The 23,991-nt window shown below is 28.1% G+C and overlaps 1 protein-coding gene across 1 annotated transcript; it reads left to right on the forward strand.

Annotated features, from left to right (window-relative positions):
- Window positions 1-236: 236 nt before the first annotated feature.
- Window positions 237-23,456, forward strand: LOC100205966 (glucose-6-phosphatase 3). The gene is made up of 3 exons (XM_065805252.1): window positions 237-513; window positions 12,964-13,061; window positions 22,543-23,456. Exons 1-3 carry the CDS (start codon window positions 299-301, stop codon window positions 23,304-23,306), a joined length of 1,077 nt encoding a protein of 358 aa, XP_065661324.1. The 5' UTR covers window positions 237-298; the 3' UTR covers window positions 23,307-23,456.
- The last annotated feature ends 535 nt before the right edge of the window (window positions 23,457-23,991 follow it).

The raw sequence follows: 23,991 nt of genomic DNA on the forward strand, positions 1-23,991 counted from the left end.
ATTTTTATTTTTATTTGAATTTATGCCTAAAAATTCTCTCAAAATATCTTGTTAGGATAAATGCAGAAGATATTTATCCTTTTTTTAAAACAGGGTTCTCATTTTCTTTAAGTTCAACTTTAAATTAATATATGTAATCAATAAGCTTTCAAATAATAGAGTTTTTTTTTTTAATTTTTTATAATAGATTATTACAAAAAGTTATCAAGTAAAATACAATAGATTAAAATGAGCATTAGAATATGTTATTACATTTAAAAACCTTTCAGTTTAATTTAAAAAAAAATAATAATAAAGTATGAACATTCGTTGTGCTGAATTAAAAGCTATATATTTCTGCCAGAAATACTTTGAACCACATGAGAATACATTATTGTTTTTATCACACCTTGGTGATCCAAGAAATGCATTTTTAGTGCTGTTTCCTTTGACGTACTGCTTTGAAAAATATTTGGGTTTGAAGGTTATTTGGACTTTGGTTATTACAGAATGGTTAAATGCAATTCTAAAGTGGTAAGCTGGTACTTTTTATATGTAATTTTATATATTTATATATATATATATATATATATATATATATATGTGTATATATATATATATATATATATATATATATATATATATATATATATATATATATATATATATATATATATATATATATGTACAGTATGGGACAAAAAATAGTGCATTTTTTTTGCACTTTTATTTATAAAATGGCGCTTTTTATTTGATTAATAAATTCAAATCAATGATTTGGAATTAGTTAATAGCAAATTCAAATTCCTCTTGAAAAATGCTATAATTTATATATGTACAAGTTTCTATAAATCGTCAGTCTTCATATAAATATTTCATATTTTAAATTTTTGTTTGTTTTAATAAATGCAAAAATCTTAAGAAACGTACATAATCTGTGACGGTAAATAATTACCTTTTTGTTTATTTATCTGCAAGTTCTTCACTTCCAAGCATATGCAAAGGTGGAATTGATCACATATATTAAGGTTTTATGTTTCCTTTGCTAATTAATAAAAAAGTTATTTTAAAAAATTTTAAAAATATTTTTAGGAATGTTGGCTAAGGATTTTTTGAAAAACAAGTTTAAGAATACAGTTGCCCCAATAATGTAACATTCTGTTACTAATAGTATTGAAAATTAACAATAAACAGACAAATTTAGAAACTCGTAATAACATAAAGACAATATCAAAGCAATAACATAAAGACATAAAACAAGACATATATAACTTCGAAACAATAACATAAAGACATAGTCTATTTACATGTTTTTGTTACAAATAAAAATATAAATACAAGTTTCTAAAACAGTAAATTAATACTTGATCATATATCCTTTACTCTTAATAACTGCAGCACATCTTTGTAGCATACTATCAACTAAACGTGTTAAAAGTTCTGGTTTGAGAGTCTCCCACCCTTCTTTTAAAATAGCCATCAAATCATCAAGGGTGTTACACCCATGAAACTTTAAATCTTGGTCGAAGATGCTCCAAAGATTCTCAATAGGATTTAGATCAGGACTCTGTGATGGCCAATCAAATGTTTCCCATTTCTGGTTGATGACGTATGCTTTATTAAGTATTGCAGTATGTTTAGGATCACTATCTTGCTGAAATATAAAATCACCTAGGGGAATTAGTTTTGTCGCACTTGGCTTGAATTGATACTCAAGGATCTTGTGATACTGCTTCTGCTCCATAATACCTTGTACTCGATATAAATTACCTACACTGAGCAGCAAAGCAACCCCAAACCATTAATTTGGCATCGAGCTTGACAGTTCCAATAGTACACTCTTTTAAATAACATTCATTGTGCCTGCACCATACACGTTTTTTCCCAGCAAATCGTAAAACATATGGTGACTCATCAGAAAAAATTACATGATTTCATTGATCAACAGTCCAATTAAGATGATCTTTCAACTATTTTACTCTCTTCCCCTTGTTTGTTTCACAGATGAATGGCTTCTTGCATGCAAAATATAACTTGAACTCTCCAGACTCAGTAATACGTTGATGAACAGTTTTAATTGACACAGCAGTAGTTAAGTTGAATGATGCTATGATTTCTGATCCAGTTACAAACTGATCTTTTTTGACTTCATTGATAATACGTCAATTTCAGACTTCATTGATAATACTGTCGAACCAATACACTCCAAAAACTTTAATTTTAGTTCTGTTGCAAAATTGAAACAACATGCCAGCACACACAAAAAAAATTTTTTTTAATCTAGATTATGCCTATTTACATTAGAGTAATAGTAATAGGCCTTCCTTCTTTCTATTTCCAAGTTCGATCCCCACCACGTCCCTGGTAGTACCGCACTCAACTTGTTTCTCCGCGCAGCAGCCTTGTTCGTCAAGGTTCTTGTTTTGGAGTTATAGAGTTGAGAGAGGGTTATTAAGTATTAAGTAGTTAAGTTAACCACTATTAAGTTAACCACTATTAAGTAGCCTCCTCATCTGTAGTGGCCTTCTCGACCTTGAGGAGGTGAATAACAAAAAAAAAAAAAAAAATGTATCTACTTGTTGCTATTTAATACATGATAGTTTAGAGTTTTAATTAAAGTAAACTAAGCTGATATTTTTTATTATTTATAGACTAAGCTGATATTGTTTATTATTTATACTTTTTTATGTAAAATAAAATAAAACACAAATGTCTTGAAAATGTTTTTATTATTCAATATAACTGTAGTCATTGTTTTTGTAATTATGTTCATATCATGAAAAAAAATACTCAGTTGCACATAGTTGCAAAAATGCAACAATCACAATCAAGCCTGAATAGTTAGTTTTATAAATTGCAATATTTATAAAATTATTTTTATACCAATTGAAGTACAAATAATATTAAAAATAATTTTTTTATACTCAAAACCAAAATTCAAGCAAGCGAGTTTTGAAAAGTTCTGCTTGCTGAAACAATCAATTTGATGACTTGTTCCAACATTCCAATGTTGTTTTCATGCGGTTGATATTAAAGCCTATTAAAATAGATTCATCACCTATCGTTATCACTCGTCATACTTGTTCGATATTTTTTAAGTTAAGTTGATTTACTTTTGTTTTATTTGTTGGGACATCGCTTTTTATGTAGATTTGATTGTCAGATCATATGTATGGTCATCATTATCACCCTGTTACTGGTAACATGTAATCCAATGCAACCATTTTCTAAGCAAAGGCTGCATGAAGTGTACTTCCTGTCATCAGTACTATCTAATATCTGTCATGCCTATGTAATATATATATATACATATATATATATATATATATATATATATATATACATGTATATATATATACATATATATATATATATATATATATATATATATATATATATATATATATATATATATATATATATATATATATATATATATATATATATATAACGAGTGACAACTCAAAATCCGGAATGAGAAGAAATGTTAATTTTGATGAAATGGTTTATTCATAACAATTTTATATGGTTGATATATAATTGATGACAATCTAAAATATACAATAAAATTAATGGTTTTCCACAAAGGGTCCTTTATTCGCTACTCTGCGCAACTTTGTTTTAATGTTCGCGCAAGTTGTTTGTACACCAGTTGTGTCCATTTCCTTCAAGGGTTTTTTAATTCTATGTTTGAGTTGTGAAATATTTCAAGTTTTCCAACCACCCTTTTACACTAAAGATATGCTTTGTCGGGCCAAAATATGTAATTATCATCTAAATGATATTTATTAATAAATGGGATTAAAATTTTAGTTGAGCATTGGTTTTTGTAAACTTCTTGGTTGACAGCTAGACCACTTTCCTTGAAAAAATGGCTCTGAAATTCCTCTGTCGGAGACAACAATATATAACAGTACTTTCTTCTTAAATTTGCTTCGCGTTTTGAATTTAACATCAGGTGGTGTAACAGAAGAGTCGTCTGTGTAATAAATTTTGTTACCACGCATTTAGGGCTTACTTAAAGTAAAATAACTTTCATCATCCAAAATAAAATTGATTTTACCAAAATGTCTCACAAAATAAAGACAATCTTTTGTTACTTTAGTAATTTGACTTTCGGCGTAGGATGGCGATTTCTGCTTTTTCCTTGGTTTAACTTAAAGCTTTTTGAGTGCCCTACTGATATACTGCTGAGAACACTCAAGTATTCTAGCAGCATCACACTTGCTAATGCCATCTTTGTTGTTAAATCGAGTTTTTAACTTCTTCAAATTTTTCTTGGTCATTATTGAGGGTCCTGATCCTTGCTTTCTTTCAACAGCACCACGTTTTAAAATATCGTAAATTGTACTTTTTGATATACCTTCTTTCAAAAAATGTTCTACAGTAAACATTTTGCCAACACTTTTATGGCTTTCATAAAAATGTACAACACTTTCTTGAAGAAGTTTCTCTTTAGACGACATTTTCTGACAACTATATTGACAATTGTAAAACAAAAAAAAAAGAAGTAAAATTATTACTTAAATCATACACTACTTGATAATGTAACGAAGAGGCAAAGTTAAACAACTGAATATGACTTACACACAATTTCTTTTTGTCTGGTTTTTTAGTTGTCACCCGTTATACATATATATATATATATATATATATATATATATATATATATATATATATATATATATATATATATATATATATATATATATATATATATATATATATATATATATATATATATATATACATATTATTTTTCTTTTTTTATATAATTAAAGGTATCTTAGTTACTATGTTAGCTCACCTGTAATTTACTATATTTGTGTTTGTGTTCTGTATAAACCCCTGGGCATTGTGTTCACTTAACCGTAAGTTGCTTTATGTATGTTTGTGTTCTGTCTGAAACCTCTGGTGCAGTGTTTACTCACCCACAAGTTACTCAATTTATGTTTGTGGTCTGCTTAAATCTCTGTTGCAGTGTGAGCTCAGTAACCAATTAGTGGTTCCAACTATAAAAGCTACACTCACCTTAATCTCTAGTGTTCTGTTAGATGTAATGTCTGTTAGTTCTTAATGCATTTCCAAAAAATTTCTATCAAGATTTTAAAGTGCTGCTTACAGGATATAACTTTTTTTAACTACTCCAGCTCAGTTTCAGGATCATCACAGTCATCCTGCTACTGGTATCATGTAAGCCAGTAATATCTGCCCCATGCCTTGCTGTAAAATAAAAGATAGAAAAAGCGGTAATTATTATGGTAAAATAGCGTAAAAAATTACTTTATTTTTATCAAGAAAGTTGTTAAGTAATTAATTACCTCCTAAAATTAAACTAGCTAAATTAGGACTAAAGTCAAGAAAGACTAACAGTCTCAAAGTTCTTACTTCAGCGATCTGATTAGTATACCAAAACCACTACCAAATCAAACCATCTTGAAGAAACTATGTTTCTTTGGAATTATTTTACTAAGCTTTACAGAGAAGAGGATAGCATCTCTGGCTCTGGCAGAAAATCAGGATTTGCTGAGTGCAATAAGTGCAAAAAAGTGATTTAGCTGTCTCAAGGTAGCACCAATGGAATTAAAACTCACCTAAAGTATGTGTTTTACTCCTACTATAATTTAGTGAGCTTTAAATCACTGATCTCAAAATATAACTTGATAGCATATTCTATTATTTTTTGGAAAAAAAATGGAAGCCAAAATTGGCCTCCCAAGATGGCGGTGATCAAAGCTTTTAGCGGGGAACGATGTACATCTTATAAGACTTTACAGTAATATGAAAGAGATAATTAAACAGAGTTTTGAAATAAAAACAAGACAATGAAATTTAACTTTTAAAAAGTTTAAAGAAATGTTTTAAAAAAATTAAACATAAATTAGATATTTGTTAAGTGCAATTTACGATTAAAATGATATATATGTATAATTTATGTACCTTTTAGTTCTTAGTTACCCAATGCAGTGTGCTAGAAGGTTGATAACATAACTGCATGGTAAGCGGCTGTGGTGTCTACCTACAATTTTGACAAATTTTATATTTTCAATAACACGACATGCATTTGTGTTACTAACTTTTTAGCACAAGCATTTTGTAGTTAAGAACTAAAAGGTAAATAAATTATATAGCAAATGCTAATTATTTAAAATTTGAGATTTCTGCACAAGCAAACAAATTCTTTTTCTTCACTACTATTAAACAAACTAAAATTAAAAGTCGTACTTAGTTTTAGTGAGAATTTGCTTTTTATTTTATTATTTTTATTATAAAAAACAAACAAACAGAAAGTTTATATACAACAAGTTATTCTAAGAATATGTTTTGTTAAATAAAAAAATATTTATATTTGAGTTTTATGTATATATGTAATATTCCATTATTTTTATGAAAAAAATCTTATGCTTAACAAAAAAATATATTTTTATTTGAAACTTATCAATATTTGAGCTTAAGATATAAAACTTGATTATCATCAGTTTCTTAATTTTCATATAGTCGTTCCTTATATCCGCCGCCATCAAAAAATTTTCTTGTGGTTCATATATTTCTTTTCCAAAAAAAGTCAAATCTTCTAAACTTTTTTTTTTACTTTATTATTGAAACATAGCTGCTTTACTCTACTCAAAAATGTATTCGTTTAATTACTAGAGATGAAGGCAAGCTTGCTTGAACCATTTATAATGGCTTTAAAATTGTCAAATACTTATTCTCAAAATCTACATAACTTTTTCAATTAAAAAAGCTTTGGACTATTTTTATTTTAAATAAATATATTAACTTAGGTGCTTATAAAAAGTATATGTTTTATTTATATATTTTTATTTAATTTATTTATAATATGTCTAAATAAGAATATTTATTGGGTTCGGTTCCGGGTCCAAAACTTCTTTTTAACTTGCAATTCTAACTATAGCATGAAAGGATTTTTTGTTCTCACCCCAATTTTTAAAAATGGATTTAGTATACGTTCAGGTAAATAAAACATCTTTTTGCCAGTTCAACGTCTAACATAAATATATTATTCTAAACTTTTGTTATAATCTTACCTAATAACTACCAAATAAATTTAACATTACTTTTTTTTAAATATCGCATTTTATAAAATGTATGTAAATATACTAGCAAAAATAAACTTAACTTAATTAAAATACTTGCAAGTGTTTAATATAAAACAGAGCAATTATTTTTACTTAAAAAATAAAACTTTAAAAAAACTAATGCACTTAATGATTTGTCTGATAATCTAGAACGAATTCTTGTACAGAACTTGGATGCTACAATGTTTGTTTGGAATTTGTTGATGTTGGTTTTATCGTAATTAACGCTTGATACAATTTTTTTAAATATGCAGTTCTTTTTTTAGTTTTTGAAAATAATAAAAATTCTTTTTTAATATTAGCTAATTTATCTCCGCAACTTGGCGTAATTGGACATTTCGCACTTTCTAATATTTTATGTTGTTCTTCCTCCAGTGTTAATGGTACTGTGTTTCCTGTAGTATTTTCTTTATTTTCAGCTGAATGCTTCTGTTCATGTTTGTTTTGCTGTTCTTCATCCACACCAATTAATCTCTTCAGTAAATCTGTTGTAAATAATTGTATTTTCTTTGAAGGTATAGTACCATTTACAAGAGAGTCTTATAGCTCTTCTATTTCTTGGTTTTTACGGCTAATTATTCGAGTTTTCATTGTCATTAATTGCTCTCAACTTAAATTACCATTGGATTCTTTTAATTTTCTAAGCATAAAATCAATTGCTAATCGGGCTGTTGCATGATTAGCATCGTCTCTGCTAAGAGCTTCAACAGTTAATTTAATAGGCTTTAGAGTATATTCCAATTCATTTAATAATTCAATATTAATATCTTTTATTAAATGTACACTTCCGATATGTTGCAGAGCTTCTTTAATGATATAAAATAATTTTAAAAATCTAGGTATCATTTCGATCATTGAGTTCCAACGAGTTCTTACGTCTACCAGCTGAAGTTCATTTCCTAAAACTATTTTGATCTTTTCTTTCAAAATATTTATTTCTCACAGAAGAACTTTTAAAAAATTTGACAATTATACAAAACGCTTTTTATATTTTCTTCTATATTGCCTAAATTTGTTAATTCAACTTGTCCGTACTCTTTGACGTCACTGTCGCTCTCGTCAGAATAATAATTTTCATCTTGATCATCATTAATATCACCTTGACCATCGTCTATCTCCATCAACGTCATCTTCATCTTGCAAGACGGTAATACTTTTCTTTTTTATAAAGTACATCACAAACAGCTAAGTGTATAGTGTGATTCAAACACAAATTATAGAGACTAGGAGATTCTCGTCCAAATATTATCATTACACTTGCACCGTCGCCGGTTAACCAGCTATATTTTTTTTAAAATTAATATTATATGTGTTAAATGTTGTTCTACTTTTTTCAACTAACTGTACAGCTGTACACAAGTTAAAAATTCTCACTAAACCCAGATTATAAACTTTAGAGTCAATTCCATGCAAATTGATATTGAGATATATCCGAATTTTCATACTTGTCCATTCATAAAGTGTAATGCTAAATCATTGGTCTTATTTAATTTTTTCTTGTAACAATTCTAATATTTCCAACTTCTTTTTTTCATAAAGCTTACGAGTTAAATTCATAACATCTCTTTCGACTTTAGGAAGATTACAACTTGATTTTACTAAACTTTCACAATAAAACTAGACTTAGTAATTGCTCTAACTAATAAATATTTAAGAGCAGCCATTATAGAGACAATTTCTTCTTAAGGCTTTCTTGCGACGGAAACTAAAGTGTCGAGAGTTTTAAATTGTTTGTTGCCAGAATTTTCTCCTATTTCTTCCCGTGTTGGTAAAGAAATTCCATGTTTAACTTTCAAATATTTAATCATTGATGAAATATTTCCATCTTTGTTTGATATTATCGTTGAACATTTATTGCATTTTCCACTTTTCAAATCAGCACGTTGAGTGAAATACTCCGACACTTTGGAGTGCTTCCGCATAATGGTGCTGTAAAAAATGTCCTAGTAAAATTATGATATTTCACTTTTTTCCTAAAATAGAGAAATAATTAATAAATGAAAAGTGTTTTTTTTTTAAGTTTTTCAAATATACGCTAGAAGAATTCAATTATTAACTTTAATCTTTCTAATCAAAAGTTTCTATTTTAGCCAATGCTTTTAAAACATTTGCTAATATAGAAACATATTATATTAGCAAACCCTTTAAACCATTCGCTTATATTAAAAAAATTTTAAAAAAATTTAGAAAAAATTTAAGTTATGAAGTTAATTCTTTTTGTGTGTATTCGGACATACATGGAATTATACATAAACTTGAATGTTCTCAAAACATCTAAAATGCTGTGGCCAAGTTCAACTTTAAGTTAGATTCACAAACCCTACTACTATATTTTTCTAAAAAAGGTAGGGATCCAGTTCGATGACGCACCGCTGCCTACGAAACAAACCAAAACATTCAAACCATGAGACTCGCCGAGCCTTAAACTGGGTATCGGATCCAGGTATTTACCCACAGACTCGTCGAGTCTGGGTACCCGGAACCAAAAAACCCTATTAAGGATTTTTTTTTTTTAATTTTATTTAACACATTGAACCGTTATTGTTTAAATAAACTTTTTTGTTATTATTTTAATGTTTTTAAAAAAGGATAAAAAAAGAAACCATTTCACTATAAATACATAAAAATCAAATATTTAAGTATTCAATTCCAACCAAATGCTGCTCTCTTGAAATTGGAATTAATGATATTTAGGAAGTATAAAGGTTGTTTAATACTATTAAATAAAATCAGCTGTGACTAGCTATAATTTAAACTTAAAACCAATTTTGAAACTTTAAGATTTTAGACTAATTTATTTCTTACTTTACAATGCATTGTGACTTAAAAAAATTTATTTGTCTGGAAATTTGAAGTTTATATGATATTATATGATTATATGAAGCCTAATTAGTTGATAATTGCAGCTATTTGATTGCAATTATGTTCAGAAAGTAATATAATTATTTGTATAAATTTACACTAAATTATAGATATTTAAAGTTTCTCTTGAAGTAGCATTATTAAAGCTCTTATCGATTTAATTGTTTCTTGTTTAAATGAACAGTCATTTGGGAGACCATGTCAGAATTATGAAGATATGTCCTACCGAAGTAAACGTCGGCATGCATCCATATTGTTAGTAAATCACGACCATGATAAAATCTTACAAGCAGCAGAAATGGGGTTAAAAAAGAAAAAGAGATATAGTTTGCTGTACGTAAAAGAATGTTTATCAAATACAGATTCAGCAAATGAAATAAAATGTTTTATTCAGGACAAAAACAAGCATATTGTACTAAATACACCACTAGAGGGATTAGCATTAACGACAGCTATGAATTTATCGAAGACGCAATATCATGTTATGCGAAATAACTTAATTAAGTGTAATGCGAATATATATACTACATATAACAACATTTGGGGCAGGAAAAAAAAAGTGTTATCCTGATGGTATTTATATAGCTGAAAATGGATTGAGAGGCTTTGATTGAGCGAAGTTCCACTGAAAGAATTGTTACACCATACAGTTCATTGAATGCTGCAACTAACTACTCTTAAAAATAAAATATCTCAACTTGATTCCCTTGAATCCTGTATAGGAATGACTTTGTATTGCAAATGGGGCTTCGACGGTGCAAGTAGCCAAAAGCAGTATAAACAAAGATTTTCCGTCCAAAAAGGGAACAATGATGAGTGTAATGATTTAATATCTGATCAAAGTTTGTTTTATACTTGCCTAGTGACATTTAAGTTATCATATGGTGTTATGACAATTTGGGAAAATCAAGTGCCTTCTTCAATGCGATTCTGCCGCCAACTAAGAATTCAGTATATTGCTGAAAACCTTTTAGTTTTAAGAGAAGAAAAAAATGCTTTGACAAGCAAGTCAATTTGCTTGAGGAGAGTACAATGATTATTGATGTAGAGATAATGGAACCAGAAGCTGAAAAGAAGCTTGTAACTTAAGTAAGCTTTGATCTTAAGCTTACAATGATTGATGGAAAAGCAGTTAATGCAATTTGTGACAACAAATCGGCTCAAATTTGTAATATTTGCAAAGGTACTCTAAGATTAATGAACAACTTAGATAAAGCTCTGATCCGTTCAACGGATTCGCAAAGCTTAGAGCTTGGGTTATTGTCATTGCATGCTCGTTTTTCGAGTGTATTCTACATATAAGTTATAGATTTGATATTAAAGAGTGGCAAATACGTGGACCTGAAAATATAAAATTAGCAGCTACTCATATGTTTAATAATAGTATTAAACAACCTTTATACTTCCTAAATATCATTAATTTCAATTTCAAGAGAGCAGCATTTGGTTGGAATCGAATACTTAAATATTTGATTTTTATGTATTTATAGTGAAATGATTTTTTTTTTTTATCCTTTTTTGAAAACATTAAAATAATTACAAAAAAGTTTATTTAAACAATAACGATTCGATGTGTTAAATAAAATTAAAATATATATATATTCTTTAAGCAAATATCTTAACTTTAAACTGGTATTTTTTATAAAATCAAAAAAAGTCATCGATTTTGAACTAAAAAATATATCATAAAGAATACATGGTCGTAGCTGGGTTTTTTTTTGAACAATAACTGCCGTTTAGTAAATACAAAAATCAGAAAATCAAAGAATTTTCGGGTGGCATTTAGAAAAAGGAAGATGAAGAAATTTAGAAAAATACCTTTAAAATACCAACAATTCTAAGACATATTATGAATAAATTAAATACAAATATATAACTAAAACATATACTTTTTATAAGCACTAAGATAATATGTTTATTTAAAATAAAAATAGTCCAAAGCTTTTTTAATTGAAAAAGTTATGTAGATTTTGAGAATAAGTATTTTTGAAAAAAAAAAAATTTGGCAATTTTAAAGCCATTATGAATGGTTCAAGCAAGCTTGCCTTCATCTCTAGTAATTATACGGATACATTTTTGAGTAGAGTAAAAAAAGTTTAGAAGATTTGACTAAAAAAAGTTTAGAAGATTTGACTTTTGGCCACGGAAAAAAAATTCTGGCCCACTGTGCGACGGTGCAGTAACGCTGATGCTTACTAAAAATGGATAGTGTCCCTGTTAATGCTTGTGGTGTGCATTGTCAAAGCCACATAAGTAGCCTTATGTTACAATTTTGGGTTAATTAGCAGGACTAAGACAACTGCATAGCTCATTGCTTAGGATCTCCTTAAATCATGTCCAAAGAAACTGAAAATATTAAAGTTAAAAGCCATCCTTGCCACCTAACTATTTCTATATATCTTTCACAAATATTCGTGGTCTTTGAAGTAAACTTCCATCAGTTGAATCTTACCTTTTTCAAAATTTACCAGACTTGCTTGCTCTTCATGAGACTAATTTAAGTTCTGCTGTTCCTTCTTCAGTTTTCCGTATTAATGGGTACTTTGATGTCCTTGCAAAGATTTGTAAAGACTTCATTAGTCACATGCTTGGCTTGGGGGTATACTTGAGCATCAATTCACCTATTTATTGAGAAATTAGGTTTGAATCCTTTGACCATTCTTTTATGTGCTTCCTCTTAGCACCTCCTCACTCTATCACTTTCTTTGTTTATCTCTTTGTTTTCTATTGTCTTTTTTTCTCAAGACTGTACTCTTTTAGATATAATTTCTGATCAATTTAACCATGCCCTTTATCTTTACCCCTCTGCCAATATTGTTGTTATTAGAGATTTTAATCCTCATTGCACTTAATGGAGTAAGATATTGTTTAAAACAAACATTTATTATAAATAACCAAAAACATGTAAACATTTAATAATGCATAATATTTTGTGAATTTTTATTTGTATAACTCATATTTTATGAGTTTATTAATTTTTCTTAATTAATCCAACAAAGTTAGGTTTTTTTTTAAATTAAAGGTGCGTTCTTGGTGATCGACCATATTGGTTGGATGGAAAAGCTTGCAATTCTTTAATACAACTCAAGCAATTTTACATTACTTGTGAAACAGGACCTGGTAAGCTTAAATTATTAAGTTACCAACTTAACTAACAAAGCTTTAAGCAATTTATATTTTACTATCAACTTGATTTTTCAAAAATTGATAAATTAATTTTCTTTTTTTTTTTTTTTAAAACTTATATCCAATTAATAAAATAACTACACTCAAAGTGAGTGTAATTTTTTATTATATGTAATTTTTTTTATAAATTGGATATGAGTGAAAGAAATGAAAGTATAGTAAAAAAATTTTAAATGTACAAGGTTAAAATACTTTTAGAAAATTTAATTTTTATAAAGTACAGCTTAAGTGTTTTTAAAAGGTGGCAAACAATAAAGATTTTTTTTTTTTTTTTTTGAGAGAGATCAGCTGTATAAGAAAGGGCTTATATTTCAATATTTTCAGTTAGATTTAAAGAATATTTCATAAATATCTTGATAAATATGTGTATATGTGTGTGTATATATCAAGATATTTATGAAAACGTGGTATATATATATATATATATATATATATATATATATATATATATATATATATATATATATATATATATATATATATATATATATACAGGACGCTTTACTTTTTAAGTAATTTTAAAGTTTACATGATTTTTGTGATCAAATAAATTGTTTTTAAATATATTTTTTTTGTGCGTATTTTAGTTACTAATATAACTATAATTGTTTTTAAACTGTGGCAATTGTGTCAGTCTACCATATCTGTCAAAAAGTTATGTTATTACTCAATAAGCTGTCAATTGTTGAAAAGCGTGGTTGGAGTAAGTTCAAAATTGATTTCAATTATTTATTTTTGAAACAATTTTTTGCAAGTTTTTTGAGTTCAGAACTATTGAAACCTAAGTATTGGTTAATAGTTCAATTAGTTATAGTTATAAATTTATTATTTTTGCTAATTTTAATGCATAAAATCCTGACTTGATAAAATCTTGATCCCAAGAAAAAGTAGGGAAGTAAAAACCTTACTTCTTCATTCTACACATTCTCAGAGAGAGATAGCACCAATTGCAAGTGTTTCATAGTCAGTAGTGAGCTGAATTAAAAGAAAAATTGATATAAATTTGTCTCTAGAACCAGACCCTGTTGGCAAAAGTGGTAGAAAAAGGATCACTACTCCACATTGTAACCATAAAATTAGAGGCATCTGTTTTAAAAACAGAAAAAAAGTGTGGCTCAACTAGCTACAATGATAAACAATGAAGGAATTAATGTCTCCAAAAGGATGGTTCAGAGAAGGTTGGCTGAAAAGAATTTAATGGGTCGTTGTCCAACCAAAAAACCACATTTAACTGAAGCCATGAAAAAAAAGCGACTGGAATGGGCTAAAAAAACACCAGCATATGACTATTGCAGACTTGAATAGAGTAAATATAATTTATAATACTGTAAGAAACCAGATAAATTTAAGGTTACTAATTTAAAATATCTTTGAAATGTTTTACAGGTCTGCTTCTCAGACGAATCAGCATTTTAAATTTTGATGGACGAAAGCTCATTTGTTAGACGATGCCCAGGAAAAAAATTCCACTTGGACTGCCTTATGGAAAAGGTTAAACATCTTGTGAGTGTAATGGTATGGTCTGTGATCTCAGCCAAGGGTATGGGCTGCCTTTACATTGTGGAAGGGACCATAAGGCAGGACCAGTACAAGTGAGTACTGGAAAACAGGCTCCTGCCCCAGGTCCAAGAATGGTTTCCTGGTAATGAAGATTATATTTTCATGCATGACTCAGAACCATGCCATAAAGCTAGAAGTGTTACAGCAATCCTTATTGAAAAAAAGTGCGTGTTTTGCCATGGCCAGGGAATTCACCTGATATGTACTCCATAGAAAATCTATGGGAGTTCACAAAACGGGATATTGCCAAAGAAATTATCACTACCAAGCAGCAATTAATAGAAACCCTTATAAGAGAGAGGCATAGCAACCCCAGTGCTCCCCTCCAACACAATGCAAAAGTCTGCATAAAAAGCATGCCCCAATGCCTGAAAGCAGTTATTGTAGCAAAGGGTGGCATTACAAAATATTAAGATTATTACCTTATGAATGTGTATTAAGATTATTACCTATGAATAAGTAATTATGTTGTTTTACATTCTAAATAAAGTTCTGTAACAATAGAAGCAATAAAAAAATAACTACAAGATATGTATTTATTCATAAAAGTAGTTTATACTTTAAAATTACTTAAAAAGTAAACTGTCTAATAATTTGGCAACCTACTGTATATATAAATTTAAGTGACATTTTTAATAGTATGTGTAATAATATTATAAGCATTAAAATATATACTGTATCATACTATTTATTTCTTTTTTTTTACGTTGGCTCATATTGTAAGAGCCATTATCAAACTAATAAAACCATTAAAGAAACTATTTTAAAAAAGTATAATTTTAATAAAGAACGTAACAAAATAATGTCATTGCAATGTCAGATGTTCAACATTTTTTAATTTTACAAAAAGTGGTTTCCAATGGTGATCACCAAATTGTCATTGTCATGATTTAAAATGTTTTCTTTAGATTTTGAACATTGCGCATGTTTCAATGGCCTCACAAATTTTTCTTGTGTAGTTGTTTGAAATAACAGAAAGCGTTTTAAGGTTTTCCCAGTTTATTTTACCATTACAATATTTTGAATCTTCTACTATTCCAGATGTATTTCAGTTAGCTTTTGTAACATTTTTATGTTCTTGAATTCGTGTGGAAATATTTTTTCTTGTTTCACCAATAACATGCACCACGCGCAATCAAGTTGGTACACTCCTGGATGACTATTCAGAGGCGGTTTAAACTTATTACGGCAAAGTATTGATCAAGGGATTGCCGAAACCAAAGACTGTTTTAACGCTAACTTAACGAAATTCTCTTCTAAGAACAATGCCTAATTTTGGAACCCATGGTAAAATAACTAGATTTTTGGTATCAATTTTTTGAGAATAAGATGGATTTGTGGTTTTATAATTTTTAGCAATATCTGAATATTGTTTATAGGAATTTCCATTTTCAGTAAAAATCTTAATAAGGAATTTGAAAGTTTTGTTTTGAACAAATTTTGTATGCTCTAGCTAAAAAAAACCTTAAAAAATACCAACTGCAATACTCAGTGAATCATATAATTTCGGTTTTGAAAGTATGTTTTTAATTGCATCTTTACGGTGTATGGAAAACTCATGTCTGTGGAGGAAGTGATTGGTTGAAATACAAATATCTAAAAAAATTTTAATGGTGTTGAGCATTTTTGTATTCGCATGTATATTAGATAGATTTATTTTGTGAATTTGAGTGTTAAAAAAGAGTTTGTCATCAATATTAGTAAATCTAGCATGGCTATCATCAACGTAACAATTATAAGTTTTGGTGCAATAATTTCATTGTATTAGATCATCTCTATCTTTTTTTAGCATATCAATAGTTGTAACAGTTGCTTTATCAAGTGGCACTGATGGGTATAAATTAATAACATCAAATGACACTTGAACTTCGTCACTTATAACCGGTTCTTTTTCTGTTGATACAAATAACGATGAATTTTTAACATAGCATTTATATTTTTATTTAAATTTGGTTGTATGATCTCAACAAGATGTTGCAAAAGTTTATGAGGTGGTGTGCCGATTTTCGAAACTATTATTCGCATTGGATAACCTTTTTCACTTTAATGTGCTTTAATACAAATGGGGCAGAATTGCATCTGAAGGATATATTTTATCTTATGTTTTTTTATTGAATTTTTTATCTTTTTTTTTTTAAGTTACATATATATATAAATTTCAATTTATATATATATATATATATATATATATATATATATATATATATATATATATATATATATATATAAAGATATATAAAAAGGCAACTCCAATAACAATCACTAACATTGGGGAAACTATATTGGGATACTTTGTCAAAAGTCTTTAGCTCATTTAAGCAATCATGACACAATTCTTAGAGTTCTTGCAGGATAAGTGACATTGTTAAGGAAAGAGATATGGACTTCCTGGTAAAATGCTCATCCACAGTACTTTGTGATGAGATCATTAGGTCTTCTTGAAACGCCTTAATAACTAAAAAAATATAAAAAAGTGACTTACCGCTTATTTAATAAACAAAAAATAATTATGATATTACTTTATAACATATCAACAGTAGAACAGAAATATTGAAATCTAGTGGTAACGGCAATCATAAAAGTTTTTATATTCAGATAATTGATAGATATTAAAATGATTTTTTATCAAAAATCATTTCAATAATGGTAAGAATCGTAGTTTTTTAGAGTTTCTTTAAGAATACTTTTTATAGAATTTTATAAATTTTTAAATTTAGAATATTTCTAGATTTTTCTAAGAATATTTTTTAATAATGCATTTCATTAAGTGGGATTTTATTTGTTATATCATTGTTCAACATTATTGTTCATAAAATCTAGTTTAGAAAATTTAACAATTCAATATTTTGCCACTAATTTTTCTAATTTCGTATGTAAAGCATTATGGGATAAACAATAGGCACAAACAAATCAAGAAATAATTTTCAACAAAGTAAATAAAAGCTTATAAGTAAAGAAAAACAAAGTAAATAAACAAATAAATTATATATGAGTGGTGGTGATCATAGTGTTGTTAAAAACTGCAACAATGGTAGAAGATATCCAGATAAATTGTAAAAGACCATATTACAAGTTTAGTGGTAGTTACAAGTTATTACAAGTTTAGTAGTTTGCAACTAAAGTTTTAGAGATTCAAGGGCATTAAGTTGTTGCCTAAACGGAACGTTTAAAGTGTGCCGTACCTAGCGATAGTTTGGGCAGTACCGGTCCCAAAAAAAAAATGGTTCTTTAGTAAAAAGGTTACCTTGCTAAATACTCCCAAAAAAAAAGTTAAACTTGTTATTTATATCAATTTTAAAGTGTAAAAGTTTAATTTTTAATCTGTTTAAAAAGACAGTCTTCTTTATTGTTCTTGCTTTGGAAATGGCTCTGCATTTTGCAATTTTATTCTAAATTTTGCATATTTGCTTATTTTATTAAGTGTGGTCATTGTTAAAAACCACTCCAACCAAAATGAAAGTTATTTCTAAAAAAGACTGAAATAGTTGTTGTCTCGAAAGGTCTAATTGGAATTAGTTCGTTCCAGACAAAAGTTTTATAAATAGTTCTTAATAAATAAACAAAATAAACAAATTAATTTTCATTTCGGTTAGAGTGGTTGTTAATAATGAACACGCTGAATAAAAGAAGCAAAAAGCAGCAACATAGCTACAAATATGCCCCGCTCCTTTTTGGTAAATTTTTATCTGGGTCCCAAAAATAAGTTACAAATTTATTCTAAAGCGTTATTTTAATTGAATAAGGTTTTATTTTTCTACAAAACGCTATGAAAAGAAGGTTATTGGGGTGCCCACAACTAGTAGAAGATTAACCGACTTTCTTTATCTCTTTTTTCAGATTATATCTGATAAAATACAATAAAAGATTGTAACTGATAAATACGTCTTTTATCATATAGTTTACATGACTTATATTATAATTTAGAATTTAAGTTATGATTCTATGAAAACTATTTTAGCAGTCAATGTCCTTGCAAACACCAAACATGTTTATTGCGTCATATTCAGGGGCGCACAGAAACTTTGTGATGCCCGGGGTATATATTTAAAAAAATTTACTGGATGTCCCCCATACCCCTAACCACCGCCAAAATAAATATAATAAGAAAAATTAAGCTATTATTTCTAGTATTCACAAAATGTTTTAAAATTCTGTATTTAAAACAGTTCACAAATCAAACAATTAAACACAATAAATAAATAAAACATTTCTAGATTTGGTATCAAGTTTTTCTGACGTTATACCAAGACTTTATGAGCTTTTCTAGCAGTAAAATTGGAAGTTACAACATCGTAATTATTTTTTTTTGCAAAATCTGTTTTGATTAAAAGGAAAAGACAGTCGCTAAGACGATCCTGTCCCATGGTAACTCTTAGAAAGTTAGTCCCATGGTAGCTCTTAGAAAAGTCTTTAAGCAAGTTAGCTCTTGATGAATAGCAATAACTTGCTCAAAGATCTCTCATCTTCACCCATAGATACTGGCTAAGTCAGAAAGGTGGAAAGATAGATTGATATCTGGGGGAAATTCCTTTCAAATCCCTTCACATAAATGCTATTCCGAAGATCTAAGGGCCGATCATTTGTCAGCAGATGGCATTGAACAGACAAAAAGTGGCGGATATCATCAATAGACTCATCATCTTCACTAAGATCGTTTGGATACAGAAGTAAGAGATCTTTAACTTTAGATTCTTGACTGTTTGTTAAGTCCAAATTGATAGACCAGATGGAGAAAAAAGAACAGTGACTTAGTCAAGGTTTCCTTGCATGTTTAGCAACCAGTAGCTTAGCAAGAACGTTTCATTACAGCCATTAACCTATTTCTGCTCAACAAAAAAATGAAATAAAAATCAATGATTATTTAGGACCCATGCCTCTATTAGTACCATGGTTCTCACGCGGCTGGAGGCCCGTCTCTACGTTACTGGTATACCCGCATGTTGGCTATATTTACCCCTACTTACATTAGAATCACCCTTCATGATATACGTGAAAAGAAATCCCACCGCAAATGCTGCTCACATACATCAGAGTAATACCTGAAGTATTAACATACATCAGAGTAATTACTTAGAAGTTTTAACATAAAATTTATGTTAAATCAACATGTAAGTAATAACTTACATTTTACGTACTCACAAAGTAAAGTATAAAATTTCAAAGAGAAAATTTACTTTTATTTGTAATTGTAAATAACAATTTTTTTGAAATTACTTTTATATAAGTTGTCTTTGCTAATTAATTGCGGTATTCATTCGGTAGTGGTAGAGCCCTTGTTTTATAAGCGAGTGGTTCTGAGTTCTTCCTCACCACATCCCTGGTAGTACCGCGCTCAACTTGTTTCTTCACGTAGCGACCTTGTTCGTCAAGATTGGTGTTTCGGAGTTATAGAGTTGAGAGAGGGTTAAAACTACGCAATTAAGTAGCCTCTTTGTCTGTAGTGGCCTTCTCGGCCTTGGGGAGGTGAATTAAAAGTTTAAAAAAAAAAATTACTTTTACACATAAAAGTAAATTGTTTTTATGATGTAGTTTTATTTTACTTTGTAAAGTGTTATGTTTTATAAATTTTATATTTACGTAAGATTAATTCAAAAATAACTTTTTTTACATAAAAAAAATAAATCAAATTTCAATGTAAATCTTTTACACAATTATAACCCAAATTACTTTTCAAAAAAAAAAAACTTTACATGACTTTACGCCACTCTTAGCATTTCTTTGTAGATGTTTAAAACTGGCATAAAATTCAAACAATTTGATAGGAAGAGTTTGACGTAACATTTTTTATAGTGTACAGTTTAATCTAAGTCTTTATATTTTATGCAGACACTTTTTTGCTGTTAACCTTTACTATTATCAGATAAACTATCTTCTAAACATTTGATTACGTAAATCTACTTAAAAAAAAATTGTTTTTTAACGGTCAGCTGATGAAAAATAATCTATATTTTAAAGATATTTTTTGTACCCTAAGTGGCTGTCCATTAATTACGTCAACAATTTTTTGGCAATTTTAAAATCAAATTTAAATGGAAAAAAAAATAACTTTATTTTTAAAAGACTAGTTAACAATTAGAACAAAAAATTAAAAGTAAAATGTTTAGAAAAAAATTATTCAGATTTTAACTTAAGAACATATTTCAAATGAATAAAAACCATTTAAAATTATGCTCTGAATAATAAGTAAAAGGTATTGAAAAAAATTAATAACTTCTAACTTATGAACATATTTCCAGTTAATACAAAGACTTACTCCGAACAAGAGAAAGATTAAAGGTTTTACAATGTATACACCTTACACGTTTAAATTATGAACATATTTCAAATTAATACAACACTTTAATGTGCCAATCATCTTCGCTTTAAATTTAGACCTAATCTTTAAATAATACAATGTAGACCATGTACATACATAAATCTTTTTTGTTTGCACTGATGATGTACTGATTAATCGGAATCAGCTTAATCGGCCACTCTTTACACAATTGGTATCGGTATCGGCCTTTTTTTTATTAATTTACCGATTTTCCAACCGATAGCATTTTTACATTTTTATACTGCATTATGATAATAATTGATTAATAAATAAAATAAACTTTATGCATTACTTAGAATTTTTTTAAGAAATTGTTTATTTTGACTTACAGGCAAAGTTGTTTATTCTTAAGATGATGTTTATAAGCTTTAATTTAACAGCTGAATGTAAATAGTAGAACGCGGGCTATCCTACTAACTTTTATTACCATAATGTTGTTTTTAGAAGAATTTTATTTTATGTTGTTCCACTTTTATACTTAAAAGTAATTATTATAAGCATTGTTATCTATATGTGTTCAAGTATAACCTATATTTCTATATGATTGTTGTTTAGATGTCTTAATTACTGCTTATCTTAGTACCTTTTTTTTTTTTAAATTGAAATAAAAAGCATATCTTTAAAATTGTATTTATTTTTTTGAAAGTTTTTGTTCATACTAAAAAATCTAATAAAATGTTGTTTTTTTTAACAGAGTTTTTCTAATATCTTTTAAAATAGTAGTTTGGTTCTGATTTGGGTCCAAGTATTTGTTTACCAGTACTGATTCTAGTATGGTTTTATATTTGCAAAATTTTAATTGGTTAATTCATCGGCATCGGCCTTTTCCCATCCATCGGTATCGGCATCGGCCACAAGTGTACTGTCGTTAGTTTGTGCAGACTAACCAACAACAACTTTGAAAAAATAATTGTGTTACGAGTAAGCATTTTGTGTGTGCTTATTTAGTTCTGTATGTGTCGCATCTTTTTAAAGCACAACACGGTTTTTAAAAAGTAGGAATGTAAATAGCTTTATTTTTGCGTTTGCAAATGTTTGCTGTGTTACCTACTCGCTCAACTTTCAGTATTTTAATATTGAAGGTCGAGTATGTATCACAGGACTGCAAACGCTGCTTAGTTTTCCTTTTTTTTTTAATTAAATTTATTTAAAAAAGGAACATTGTTGACGTCATTTGTTGACTTGTTTTGATCTTCCCCCTCCCCTTTGTCAACCTTTGTCTGTAAAATTCAGACCCACCCCTCCCCCCTATTTTCTTGACGTATTTAATGAACAGCCCCAAATATTACCTACAAAATCTTTTCTTACTGTTATAATATCGAATTGTGTAAATATAAAAAAGTTATTTTATGTCAAAACCTTGCGTTAAAAGATATTGTTTTTAGTATTTATAATGATAACAATCGTCTTATTAGTTAAAAATTTTATACTTTTTTCGCTAAAATTGTGTAAAAAAAAAAAGTTTCAAAAGCACGTTTTTGTTCCACTGTGCATTTGTTTAAACCATAGAGTTTAATTTTTTATTTTTTTAAATTTCAGGCTTTCCATCTGGTCATGTTATGTCCTACACTTCATCAAGTATACTACTACTTCTTCATTTTTATGATATAATTCGCGAAAAGAAGGTCAAAATAGCGTTTCTCATTATTTCGGTTCCAGCTTTCTTAACTTCAATGTTTCTATTATCTTTGTCGCGTGTTTACATAGCTGCTCACTTTCCTCATCAAGTTTTAGCTGGTGCTTTATTTGGAGTGTTAATTGCTTTGTTCTTACATATTACAAGCAAATATTTACCTTTTATAATTTTTAACTATATGGCTGCTCCCGTTGGGCTTGTATTGATTGCGATTGCTTATTCATTATATTATATTTTATTTTTGTTTGATTTTAATCCATCTTCAACTGTAAAGTTAGCGCTTCAATTTTGCAAGTTGCGGGAATGGGTACACTTAGACACGACATTGTTTAGTGCTGTAATTAGAGATGCTGGTTGTTTATGTAGCATTGGTTTTGCGAGTGCATGTTTTATGTTCGTATCTGGAAACGTTGAACCAGAGTCGTTTTTTCGCAGTAATCGACCAGTCTGTAAGATGACCAATTTGATTAGTGCTTTAATAGTTTGTCTTTCAGTATATTATATTTTTACGACAAGTATATCTCAAATTAATATATTATGGTTTTATGCTTGCTTTTTTGTTAAAAACTTTTTTCTACCATTGTATGTGTTTGCAGTTAAATATGCTTTAGAAATTATGTTTGGGCATGTTTTTAAATTTAAGTTTAAACAACATAAGATTTTATAATTTTGTTTTGAATTACAGAGTAATCCTCTCGATAATTCGATAGTTGATAAAATATGTTTAGTTTGTAGATCAAAAATTATAACATTTCATTAAATTTTACCCAAAGTTTATAGTTTAATTATGTTTGAATAAGTTATTTATTTTTTGCCATTCATGTCTCTTTTTTCATAGATTTTTAGACCTGACTATATATAATCACGTCTAAAAATCTATATTTTAATGTAACCCAAACTCTTAGTACACACTCCAGTACACTACCTCACCCGGTATATAATCCAAAAAGTTTTTTGAAAGTTTAAAAGATGATTTCTAGACCAAAAGCTCGCTAGGACTGTACAACAGTAAAATAAAAAAGTACACTTTATATAAAAATCAGATATATTAAATTCCCAGTGCTTATTTAATGGTATAATTATGTATAAATTTGCAAAACACTAATACCATACTTATACCATACATATCAGGGGGACGATCTCCTTTTCCTTACAAAATTAAAGACGAAGTTATATACTAGATATAGTATTAGATACATAACTAAATTTTATTTTACAGAATAAAATACATTCAAGTAGGAAATGATTTTTTAGTTTTTAAGCATGTTTAATAAGGTGTGTCGATTTTCACTTTTTTTGAAATTTGATGATGGCGAGTAATTTTTTTTCGTAAATCAGTATGCAAAACATGA

This window comes from Hydra vulgaris, chromosome 09 (genome assembly GCF_038396675.1).
Source record: "Hydra vulgaris chromosome 09, alternate assembly HydraT2T_AEP".
In the NCBI taxonomy this organism is placed as follows: domain Eukaryota; kingdom Metazoa; phylum Cnidaria; class Hydrozoa; order Anthoathecata; family Hydridae; genus Hydra; species Hydra vulgaris.

Coding starts and splice junctions, on each gene's coding strand:
- LOC100205966 (XM_065805252.1), top strand. CDS start 299: ATGAACATTCGTTGTGCTGAATTAAAAGCTATATATTTCTGCCAGAAA. Junction 514..12,963: donor TTAAATGCAATTCTAAAGTG/GTAAGCTGGTAC, acceptor TTTAAATTAAAG/GTGCGTTCTTGGTGATCGAC. Junction 13,062..22,542: donor TACTTGTGAAACAGGACCTG/GTAAGCTTAAAT, acceptor TTTAAATTTCAG/GCTTTCCATCTGGTCATGTT.